This window comes from Musca autumnalis, unplaced genomic scaffold (genome assembly GCF_047663935.1).
Source record: "Musca autumnalis isolate F117 unplaced genomic scaffold, ASM4766393v1 scaffold_3, whole genome shotgun sequence".
Classification (NCBI taxonomy): domain Eukaryota; kingdom Metazoa; phylum Arthropoda; class Insecta; order Diptera; family Muscidae; genus Musca; species Musca autumnalis.
Window position 1 is genome coordinate 207,470,588 of NW_027411866.1, and position 13,320 is coordinate 207,483,907.

The 13,320-nt window shown below is 35.9% G+C and overlaps 1 protein-coding gene across 1 annotated transcript in view; it reads right to left on the minus strand.

Moving 5' to 3' along the window:
• Nucleotides 1–12,865, minus strand: part of LOC141398770 (very long chain fatty acid elongase AAEL008004-like) — a 37,211-nt gene extending 24,346 nt beyond the window's left edge. The window contains exon 1 of the mRNA XM_073976421.1: nucleotides 12,711–12,865. Coding sequence (XP_073832522.1) covers nucleotides 12,711–12,771 — 61 coding nt within the window. The 5' untranslated portion in view covers nucleotides 12,772–12,865. The remainder of the gene's footprint in view (nucleotides 1–12,710) is intronic.
• Between the last annotated feature and the right edge of the window lie 455 nt (nucleotides 12,866–13,320).

A 13,320-nucleotide genomic window follows, 5' to 3' on the forward strand; every position in this document is an offset into this window, starting at 1 on the left:
AAATCAAATTGATCATGTTTTGATTGATGGAAGACATTCATCGAGCGTGTTGGATGTACGATCGTTCCGAGGCGCAAACATTGATTCGGACCACTACCTTGTTGCAGCAAAGGTACGCACCCGCTTAAACGTAGCAAACAGAGTACGAACAGACACAACACGAAAGTTAGACATCGGTAAGCTGCAATCACAACAGATAGCCACAGCATATTCCACTCAACTAGCCCAATTGCTTAATCAAAGCACTCCTCATTCCGATAACATATCAGCGCAATGGCGAAGCATTGTCCACTCCATGCAAACAGCCGCAAAATCCATACTTGGATACCAGAGATCTCCACCAAGGGATCCATGGTATGATCAGGAGTGTCGTGCTGCCACCGAAGAGAAAAATGCGGCATATAGGGCTACTTTACAATCCGTAGTAGCGCGTAGCGCACGAGAGAGATACAGGGAGAAAAGGAGAGAGGAGAAACGTCTTTTCCGCAGGAAAAAGAGAGAGATGGAAAAGCGGGAGTGTGAAAAAATCGAGATGTGCAGGAGCCAGAATGAAGGTTTGTGGGTCCCTGAGTCGACCCTGGCAGCGGCTGAGCTAACATCAGCCTTTGGTAAAACCACACGTTATACGTTTTTAGGGCGAATGCCATTATTTGTGAGTTTTTTAAGTTAATTTAATTAATCAAGCTAAGAAGATTATATTAAAAAAATGATATCTAGCGGTGTCCTACACATCAACCACTATGCGACGATCGTTTCGTTAACTGGTGAGGTTAACATTATCAGGCATATAGCTGTTGTTGTTGCTAGACAATCTTCGTCATTTGGAGCCCCTATTTATACGTACACCATTGCAAATTTGCATTTGTGAATTTTAAATTGAAGCTTTTTTTACCAAAGACGACTCATTTGCCCCCCTTCTTTACTGGAAATCAATTTTTCAATATTGCATCATATTACAATCGACAGTTTTTCCATCGTATTGTAGTATGTCTTTCATATCGAAAGATTTTAAGTGAATTGTGTGACGGCAATGACATTATCTGTTTTTATACCCTATACCACAATGTGGAAAAGGGTATTATAAGTTTGTTTTGGTAAAAATTCATGTAACACCGCGAAATATTCGTCGGAGACCCCCAATGTGGTATACCAATCTTCATATCTCGACGAGATAAAGCGATTTTGAGATGTGTGTCCGTCCGTCAGTCCGTCCGTCCGTCCGTCTGTCCATTATAAATTGTAAACACGCTCCAGGCCGCAATTATGAACCGATCGTCACGAAATTTTGTATTGTATATTTATCCAATTTTCTAGCGGCTCTGTAGGTCTCAATAATAGTCCGATCAACGCGTAATTTTAAATAAGGTAAGAGTATATCACAAAGGAGAAGCTTGCAATTTGAGATGGCGATCGTATAATATTTAGAGGGTTAAATGGACCAAAACTTTTGTGTGAAAATTGTGAAAATTTTTAATATACAGCTTATATCTTAATTCCTGGAAGTGATATTCCGGACAAGTGAGATATACTTGAAAGTGGAACGCTTGACCTTTCAATTGATGCCAATTATGTTGGTGTGCATGATCAGATAACAGAGTTACAGCCTAATATATTCCGTTATTTGTTTGTAGTGTAATAATGAACTCGCTAGAAGTCACAATTATACATCAATAGTCACGAAATTTTGCACCGGGTAAGAGTATAGGTCGAAAAAGATGCCTACAATTTTGAATGATGATCTGATATTCTTTAGCGGGTGAAATGGACCATTACTTTTGTATGAAAAATACAACAATTTTATTTTTTGTCGATATTGTAGTTCCTTGAGGACATATATTTTTCGCAAAGTAGCCTACATATGGAAAAAAAAAACAATTGACCTTTCCTCTGATGTAAATTGCAATAAAGTGTTTGTTCGATAACGGGCCTACTGCCTAATATATAATGGGTTCTGTGTAGAGAACCACATTTTTATCACATGCTACTTATTGTCTCTCCAAAAGTTTATGTAACACCACGAAATATTCGTTCTAGACCCCTTATTTGGTATGTCGAAATTAATATCTCGACGAGATAAAGCGATTTAGCGAATTGTAATAGAAATGATTAGTTTTTGGTGATGATCGTGAAATGTTCAGGGGATGAAATGGACCAAAAACAAAATTTTAACCAATTTTGTAGCGGCTCTGTAGGTCAAAATAATAACCCGCAAAATTTTAAACAAATTTTGAGTTGATGATGAAGAAGAAGCGTACAAACAAACGTGAAGATCAGATAATACTTAGCGGGTTAAATGGACTGAAACTTTTGTGTGAAATTGGTAAAAATTTCAAATTTCATAAGTGGGTTTCATTACATTTTAGTTTGTGTGAACTACATTTTCATTTCCTGCTACAAAAATGTCTTTGTCATGCTAGATAACTTTTTGGTTTTGGTCATAAGTATTATACATTACATCTCTTATATTTGATAATTAAATTTTCACAATCATTGAAAAGAAGTTCCGTGGAGAGCGATTGTCCAGGGATAGTGGTATAGGGTATCCCATGGTCGGCTTCGTCCGACTATAGACTTCTCTTACTTGTTTTTTTTTTGTTTTGGAGTTCAAAATTTATTATAGCCTATGCTACATTCAGACGGTGCTGTAATATAATCCGATTTTGCTGAAATATCTGTTTAACGGTATTTCAGTCAATAAAGCACTAACAAGGAAACGAACAAGCTTAAAAAAACATTTTTCTATTTCTTCTTTCAGTGCAGATTTCTTTCGAGGTGATTGTCAACAATTGTTTATGGAAACATTTTTTATGGGTAGCGTTTTGATTTATGCAAAATTGAACTTGAGAATTCCACATTAAAGAAACAATAGAATTAATTATCAGATACGTAAAGGAAAAATTAGAATGTGTTAATCTAATTAAATAATCAAATATATTAATGAAGGTTCATTAACGTATGTAAATATCTTCTATAAAAATTGAATGAAAATAAAGCATTTGTCACTGAGGAAAGTATTAACAATAATCAAAATATCAATATATAGGTGAAGTACTGTTCCCTAACATAATATATTTGTGGCACTCATCGAATTCTATTTAAAGTTGACAAAGCAGAATATCTATATTTAATTAAGAATCGAGTTATAATTTATGTTAACTCAGGAACGGTTTACAAATCGGGGAAAAAGTGTAGAATAAAAGCAACTAAGAACGGTCGGGCTGAACTTTTTATACCCTCCACTACGAGTTGTATTGACGTAAAGTGAAAAGTACTTATACCTAGACTTATACCTAAGAGAATTGAAATATACATATGAAAGAATATCACAATTTTAATCAAGGTTTAATTCACATGCGACATCGATGTTTTCTACCCATTAAAAGCAAAAATAATATTTTTTTTCGATTTGCGCTGCTGAATGGATTTGCGTTATTAAAAACTAATATTTTTTGCTTTGAATTTTGTGAAGAGATTATTCAAAACGAGTGGAAGCATGTGATTGGATTTGCGTTTTTTGGTTTGCGTCGGAACCAATCATTAACGCAATTCGATTAGTTTCCTATCGTTTATGATAGTACTAAATTCTGCGCCACGTCAAGGCGTATTCCTAGTAGAAGTGGGATATGTTAACTGGTGTATGTCACTTTCTTTTAAACAAGATTTAATTCCAGTGAGACACCAATGAATCAGCGTCGAAATTGACATGATATTTCGGCGAAGCGTGCACAAATTGTAAATATGTCAATCAGGAGGTACTTGCGTACATACCAAAATATTAACCTATATTATTTTCTGCGTGGAGATTTTCTACCCATTTCTTTCAAAACGTGGCCCAATACTGATAAACTTCCAGGGGAAAGTTTTTTTGATCCCAAAGAGTACTAAAAACGCTTCTATGAGGGCTATATGGAGAATCTAAACTGATAATTCTCTTATGAAATATTGTATACCCCATGTAAAACTAACTACCAAATTACCACCATGTCGGTAGGATATTGAGGTCACAACCTTCAAAATACCGAAAATTGGGAGGTGCCGTTCTATGAGGGGTATATGAAGACGTGGACCTTTACCGAAAAATCTCAGGTGGAGTGTTTTGTACCCTCAATGAAGACATAATTTCAAATTTCAGCCATTTCGGTGGGATATTGAGGCCACAACCTTCAAAATAGCAAAAATCTGAGGTACCGCTCTCTGGGGGCTATGTGAAGGCGTGGACCTTTACCTCTATACCAAAACGTAGACGTATACTTTATTTTATTTAAATTTTCTCGACCTTTCAAGTTTTAATTTATTATGTTTTACGACTTCGTCTTATCGGGCTATAAGGTCTTCGTATACTGTCTGCCTTTTTGCAAGGGAAGTTTTGCACTTGTAATAATGTTTTGAACCCCTAGCGAAGACTTATTAACATATTTCAGTAATTCCGGTTGAATAACGTGGCTAAAACTGTTAAAATAAAGAACATAGAGAGTACCGTTCTATGGAGTCTGTATAAAACGTTGACCTGTACCGAGATTTTTCTGGAGGGAAGTTTTATACACCCAACGAAGAATAAGTACCAAATTTCAGTCATTTCGGTGGGATATTAAGGTCAAGTTTAGAATAGTGAAAATCGGCAGGTACAGTTCGATTGGCGCTATAAATATGTGGGCCTATAACTACGAATTTCAGGTGGAAAATTGTATACCCTTAACGACAACTATGTACCAAATTTGAGCCATTTCGTGGACCTGTACCGATAAATTTCAGGTGGAGAGTATTATATCCTCAACGAAGAATAAATACCAAATTTCAGGCATTTCGATGGGAGATTGAGGCCACAACCTTCAAAATACCGAAAATCGGGAGGTACCGTTATATGGGGGCTATATGAAGGAATTTACCTGTTATAACAAATTTCAGGTGAAAAGTTTTATACCCCCTACAAAGACTCAACACCTAATTTCAGCTTTTTAGGTGGGATATTAATTATATTTGTCATTCTGTTTGTAACACATCGAAATATTAATCTGTAACCCCATAAAGTAAATAAATGCTTGATCAGCATACAATTCTAAGTTGATACAACCATGCCCGTCTGTTTGTGTTTGAAGCATACTATGGTGGAGGTTATAAAAACGTTGTATAATACTTCACATGGGACATTAAATTTTCTATATGAGAACGCGCTATGCGAAATTACAGCATCATCGGTCGGTGGGAACCGTTATATGAGCTCCTACGTAGGCCGATAATGTTCTCGCGGTACCTTTCACGTCGGGGGCAAATCCATATTTTCTGAGGTAATATCCAAAATTGACTTACATGAAGTTCTATATTGGAAAACATTTTCGTATACCTCCCTGACAAAAGTTCACCAGTTTTGCCTAAGTGCACCAAACTTAATACACTTCTTCACCTCTGGGACCCGCAAAGACAACGTTTTTTCCAAAGCCAATATCTCAGCTTTAATATGGGGTATACCAAAAGCAAAACCTGACAATGAAAGCAGAAAATATCACCTTTCTAATGATGTAAAGTAGGTGCTCGTAGGTGATCAAACAACGAAGATATCGCAATAGTAGCAAATAAAACCCCAATTTTCATTTTTGCGATTTTAATTATATTGACGAATATCACAACTTTGGTTGGGGATTTTCCAAAAGCGTAGGATGAGTATGAAAGTAGAAGATCCCGTCTTTACAAAGTTGCAAACTAGGTCGGCGTAGTAAACCAAATAACAGAGATATCGCAATAGTCGGTAATACATCCCATTTTTCTATTTTTTTGGAAATCACGCTACAGGTCGCAATTTTGATCGGATCGTCACGAAAATTTGAGGGTTAATGGGGGTCTCACAGATGAATTTTGGTGATGGTCGGATAATATTTAGGGGTCGGAACGGGCAAACACTTATTTGGAGAAAAGTCAACATTTTATTTCAAAGCCAATATTTCTGTTTTTTTTAAGAGGTATATCAAAAGCAAAACCAGGAAAAGAAAGTAGAAAATATCACCTTTACAACGATGTAAAGTAGGTTGTCATAGGTGGTCAAATAGCAGAGATATGGCATCCCATCCCATTTTCCGATTTTTTTGTAATCACGCCACAGGTCGCTATTTTGATCGGATCGTCACGAAATTTTAGGGGTTAATGGGGGTCCCACAGAGGAAGAAGCCTACTGATTTTAATGATGGTCGGATAGTATTCAGGGGTCGGAATGGGCAAAAACTTATTTGGAGAAAAGGTCTACGTTTTATTTCAAAGCCAATATCTCTGTTTCTTTAAGAGGTATATCAAAAGCAAAACCTGGCAAGGAAAGTAGAAAATATCACCTGTACAACGATGTAAAGGAGGTTGTCGTAGCTACTCAAACAACAGAGATATCGCAATAGTCGGTACTGCATCTCATTTCCCGATTTGTTTGTAATCACGCTACAGGTCGCAATTTTGATCGGATCGTCACGAAGTTTTTGGGAGTTGATGCGAGTCCCACATAGGAAGAAGCCTATTGATTTTGGTGATAGTCGGATAATATTTAGTGGTCGGAATGGGGAAAAACTCATTTGGAGACAAATTCAAAGTTTTATTCTTTGTGAATATATTGGCTTCTAGTAGGGGTATTCCAACGGCAAAGCCTGTCAATGGAAGAAGAAAATATTACCTTTACATTGGTGTAAAGCAGGTTGGCGAAAGTGGCCAAACAAGGGAGATACCACAATAGTAGGTAATGTATCCAATTCTTCAATTTTTTGCAATTAACACGAAATTTTGGTTGCTTATGGGGGTCCCAGAGACAAAGAGGCCTATTATTTTTGGTGGTAGTCGGTTTATATTCCCTAAAAGAAATGAAAAGCTTATGCACAGGAGTAGTGGTGTAGGGTATCACATGGTCGGCTCCGTCCCGACTATAGCCTTTGCTCACTTGTTACAAGGTTTAGATGGACAGACGGGCAGAGGTGACGGACGTACACATATAGCCAGATCGACTCATCTCGTCGAGACATTCATTTTGGTATAGAGCTGGCAAACCATCGATGGAAATATCGATACTTAATTTTGTACGTTAATATCGATGAATAGTTTTTTATATCGATACTATCGAAAATTTTGGCATCACTAAATAGGAACCGTAGAAGCAATAGCCACAATTTTTAAGCAAATTGTTAGGTTTCATAGAAAATAATTCATCTAATTATGCCTCCTTAGATCAACTTCCATAGTCCCGGTCCACACTAGAGTGATTTCATTGAAAAAAACTCATGAAATTATGCGTTTCTAGATCGAGTTCCATAGTAGAGTAAAATCATGAAATTGCTGCAGTGAGGAATTCGGTCTATGAACGCCTAATTTCATAAAACATATGCGATTGATTCTATAAGCTTTTTGTGTAAACGAATAAAACGATTTCATAAGATTTTTAGAAGTTTAAGGAGAATGGCCGCCACCACCAACATCAGCCCAGACACCAAGGAGGTTGATGAAGAAGTTAGCTTGGAATTTAACGGCCATCATTTCTGCAGTATGATAGGAATGTTCGAGGTGTAGGCCAACTTGATAACGGGCAGATCAAACTCGGAAACCTAGGAAGTAGATGACAACGGCAACGGTGACCAACAAGTTCATCGAGTTGGCCGCATTTTGCCTGAAGATGGGTTCATGCAAAGCTCGAACTTTATAGTACTTACTGCGTTAGAGTTTGGCTATTTCTGGCAGTATACTGCAAAATGACTTTATGACTTCGAGGAATTTAATTCGCATCAATAACTTTTGTTTTGTATTAAAATCAGAAACTCGTCGATTCTCTGAGTTACAGTAACTAGTTACACTTTAGACCCATCACAGTGCAATCAAATGTAAACATTTACAAGGGGATGTCTGGGAAAGAAACCAATTGACTCTCTATGCATTACCCGTAGGTGGTACTGCACTAGTTCCATGTTTTCAGTCATATACCAGTTAATTTACCACCATTCCCTTCTGTTGTTTAAAAAATTGTGGATTTAATTTATGCTCTGTTCCAGAACATGCAAGAAGCTACTACGATAATATATTTTTATTTATGTTATCGAAAAAATAGTAAAAATTAGTAGATTCTTGCATTACTGGAACATACCATTAATTTTAAAGGTTTCAATTAGTTCCCTTCGCATTTTAGTCCATATTTACATTCGGCAATTTTCCTTGCGGCAATTTTCAGTTTGTCGGTGAGAGATGGTGTTGAGAGGCAAAGGGTTACCATATACGTCACCTCTTTCTCCATCAATCTGACAATTGCTGCAAGGAAAATTGCCTAATGTAAATATGGACTTAGGGGTCAATTGTGTACTAGTATCGCTTAGAAATAGTTCTGGACTAATTAAATTGCGACAATTGATATTTTCACTGCTAGCAGGAAACAATACAAAGTTAAATATATTATTCTTCAAAATGATTTCTTGAAATTGGGCTGGAACAAATCTCTTCAAAGTCCACTTCGAGGGCCGGAAAACTTAACGTGAACTTAAATAAAATTTAATTAAACTAAAAAAACGTACCGACGATTTAAAATTGAATTTTACAACGGTATTTTAAGACATACGAAATGTAAACAAAACACGTTTGTTGGCAGTTTGGATTCTAAATTAATATGAGTGACAAATCTACGATAGTATCGATTTTATCGATAGTTTGGAACGGAAATATCGAAAAAATCGAATGGGGCCGATATCGATAGTTTGCCAGCTCTATTTTGGTATATGTAAGTATCGGTCTACGACCATTATTTCGATGCGCTACAAACTAATAGGGTATACAAATACTAAATACAATTTGTTTATCCTTTTCGCGTGATGATGAGGTTAAAACATTGACAATACCGAAAATCGTGCGGTGCAATTATATGGGGGCTATATCAAAGCGTGGATCTTTACTGACAAATTTCAGGGGCAAAATAAACTTCATCCATTGCGGTGTAATAATGAGGGTAAAACCTTGAGTATGTCGAAAATCGGACGGTACCGTTCTATGGGCGCTAAATGAAAACATGGATATATTCCGATAAATTTCTTGGGCAAAAATTTATACTACAAATGAAGCCTAAATACCAAATTTTAGGCATTTCGATGGGAGATTGAGGCCACAACCTTAAAAATATCTAAAATCAGGAGGTAACGTTCTATGGGGGCTATATAAATACGACAAATATCACGTGGAAAGTTGTGTACCACCAACGAAAACTAAATACCAAATTTCAGCAAGTTCGGTATTCTGTTGAGGCCCCAATCTCCAAAATACGGAAAATCGGGATGTACCGTTCTATGGGGTATATGAGAGTACATGGACCTATGCCGAAAAATTTCAAGTGGAAAGTTGTATATCCCCAACGAAGAATAAATACCATATTTCAGCCATTTCAATGGGATATTGAGATCACAACCTCCAAAATACCTATAATTGGGAAGTATACACATAGAAGAGATATTGTTGGAACAATCATATTCTAAGAACAAAATAGTGTATTTTAAAAATCTGAAAATATATATTGTTGTTTCAACCATATATTTTTTATTAGGGAACATGATGACACAAAATATATTGTTGCGCCAACAATACATATTTTAAGAATTTTAAAATACACTATGTTGTTCTTAGAATGTGATTGTTCCAACAATATTTTTTCTCTGCACCGACAAATTTCTGGGACAAATATTTATACTACCAACGTATGCTAAGTACCAAATTTGAGCCATTTAGATGGTATACTGAGGTCACAATCTCAAAAATACCGAAAATCGGGAGATACCCTTCTATGGGAGTTAAATAAAAACGCTGACCTATACGGAACAATTTATGAGGAAGATTTTATACTGCCAACGAAGACTAAAAAAATTTCAGCCATTTCGATTGGAGATTGAGGCCACAACCTTCATGATACAGAAAATCGGCAGGTACCGTTATATGGGGGCTATGTGAAGGCATGAACCTGTACCGAGAAATTTCAAGCGGAAATTTTCATACCTCCAACAAAGAATAAATACCAAAATTTAGGCACTTCGATGGGAGATTGAGGCCACAACCTACAAAATATCGAAAATCGGGAGGTACAGTTAAAATTCAAAAATTTATGTAAAACTTGGATATTTTCGCACATTTTTGTCGGTTTTTTTGTATTTTGTTATAGTACTGTCTGTTATCTGTCACTCCATGCTCATAAAGCTTCACTTGGCCTATGCATTTCCCAGCAATTGACCTAACACCCGACTTTTGATGAAAAATTTAAATATGCGATAAAAATGTAATCGTAAATGTTACATTCATATAAAGCCTGGGATTTATTAGGAATGTTGTAAGAACATTTTCTCAATCAAAAACCTAGGGATTGCCATGTAAGAATACACCTATATTACCCTCCAAAGTTTTCGGGTCTTTAAAAAGAAGGCCCGATTGCAGGAAAACTATACATTTTACAGAAAAAAAGTTTTTTTTTAATGCTTAAAAGGTCTCAAAAATATTATTTTCATACAACATTTTAATATTTCTCGCAAAAAAATTCTCGGCGCTGTGGGTTAAGAATACCGAAAATCGGGAAATATAGTTGTGAAGACGTGAACCTATTATATAAAGAAAACTAAACACAGTAGTATGGGGGACGTGGAATCTGTAGGTACCGCAATGTGGGGCTATACCAAATAATTGACATATACCAAAATTTTTAGTGAGAAAGTTTCTGATTCATAGAACTCGAAATATTAATTTACGTTAAACAGAGATTGGAAGGAATATTTGAACAAGTTTGAGAGTAATTTTGCACTCTAGTCATTTTAGTTGGTGCAGTCAGGGTTTCTTGGAGCTTTTAGGCCGTTATTTCAGGAGTATGGACTTGCCGCCGCAATAAATTTTACTGTCGTAAAGGGGGCTGCAAGGACAACATGCTGAAAAAAATTTCAAGACGATTCGAGAGCTGCTCTTAAACGCTACTTATTCCGAATTATGTGTGGGAGGTACTCGAAAGAGTGGACCGATATAGTCAATATTCGAACCCGAAATATATATGGAAGGAATAATACATTTGCAAAGTTTGGTCCAAATCTATTGCTCCCTTCGAGAGTTATCGTTCACAGCATTTTACAGAAAAACGTCGAATTTTTGTAGGGAAGGTGGACTGATACGGCCATCTTCGAACTTAAACTAAGTTTGGGCAAAATATTACGAAGTGCAAAATTTGGTTCGAATCGGTTGATCCGTTCGAGAGTTATCGTGCGCACCAGTCAGGCAGACGGACGGACATGGCTAAATCGACTCAAAATTGTCTGAAACTAATTTCGTCCAAACATACATCTAAAACCAATATTTCGATGAGGCAGATTTTGCCCGTATGAAAGTGTATGGTAACATGGGGCGCCTTCGCCACGTTTTTGTTCAAAATATTCTTAGACCGACACCGTTAAAGTTTTTTTTTTCAAATATTATTTTGGTACAAATATTAGCGTATCTTGACCTTAAGTTTTGATATATAAATGGTTATAATTTTGTTTTTAAAATATTATTTTTGAGAATTTACAAAATGTCTAAAAAGTGGCGAAGCCTTCCCACCCAAGGGGCAGCTTCGCCATCGATTTAGAACATTCTCCAACGGACTCTAAAACTGTAATTTACCATACTTCTTCCTTTTAATATCAACACTATGCAAAAAAGGAACATGTTTTCTATTGAATAATCAAAACTAATTTTAAAATGCACAAAACGTAACCGATTCTAGCGGTTCCTTGAATTTAGGTACAAAAATCATAATATAACTAAAACAGGATACGTTTAAGATAATATTTGATTTTAACTTTATATAATAGTGTGGTGTATCTGTGGCATAAATAATTTAAATTAAGCATGACAAATTTCTTACATCAACCCACCACACCACTACCATGGCGTAGGCGCCCCACCCCTTACATATTTCATAATATTAATATATTGACAATTGCTATTGCTTTTTTCATGCGAATTATTGGGGTTTATATTCTTCAGTAGTTGTCTTCTAACGGTATAAAATGTGTTTTTAATATTTACCTTTAGGTAAAGAAGATATCACAAAAAATACATACCATAATTATTTTCCCCAATACCCTGAAAACTCAAAACCGCGTGCGTCCGCTATCATACCTATGGCACAACTGCAAACTTTTGGGAGATGATAGATCTTCGTTAAACTCACACTTTTGCCTTTAACGAATTTTTTCTAGCACTTGTATTTGGCGAGAAAATCGGCGCTGGCTTAGCCGCCCCAGTGGCGAAGGCGCCCCATTTTACCACATATACCCTTGTTAGCATAAATGCTAAGGGTATATCAGAAGGCGTAAATAAGGAGGAGGCTGGCGAAAAATTTCTCTTGGCGATGAAAGTCGATGAATTTAATATTACAAACCCAGAAGGACATAGGTCAAACTTCTGAGTTATGTCGTGATTGAATTTTTCTTGACGAACTTTTCATACATGACAAAAAACCTAACAAAAATTCAATCACGCCATAACTCAGGCCTTCCAGGTTATCATAAAAGTTGTGTGAAACCGAAAAGTATTTCTTACTTCACCATTATATAAAGCTTATTCCGACAAGCATCATTTTAATAACAGTCTTTAATGCAATTTATCACATGATTCCACTATTCGATTACACCATGTTATAGCAGGTTTTCATATATATATATATTTTTTTTTAATTTCATTCGAGTAATCATTGTAATTGTACTTGCCTATTCTAAAGTTTTTCAAACCGAATAAAGTTCCGCGATATACAAGTTTAAGCAAGAGCATTTTAATTGTTTAATAAGCCTCCTTCTGTCCTTTGCACGGATTATGTGTACAGTGTGACACAGCACGAACAACGTTCGCTACACTAATAACGAGAGTCAATATAATTGTGGTAGTTTAGCGTGTATATTTGCAATGACAATTTATTTGCAGTTGATGAATGGGGGCATATCAACGCGTATTCATACTGTCATTTATATATGAATGAAATTATAATAAACACATCTAATAAAATATATAACACTGTGGAACAAAATTTTTTCAAAACGACGGGAAACCCGAATTGATTATGAAAATAGAGCGAAAAATATGTAACACGTGTATCGGCGTTTTTAAATATCGGAAGAAACCAAAGTATGCGGGGTAAGTTCCGCCCATTTCTAGTTTTTTTTTCTCCTTTTGGTTCTTTTTTCGAAAATCCTTCAAATATCAAACAAAATTGTTTGCCATACAATTTTACTATAGGTCTCAGAATACACCAAATCTGTGAATCGTATCTAATAGCCAGGAATATCTAAAAATCACGTTCTTTAAAACAATTTTCATAATATT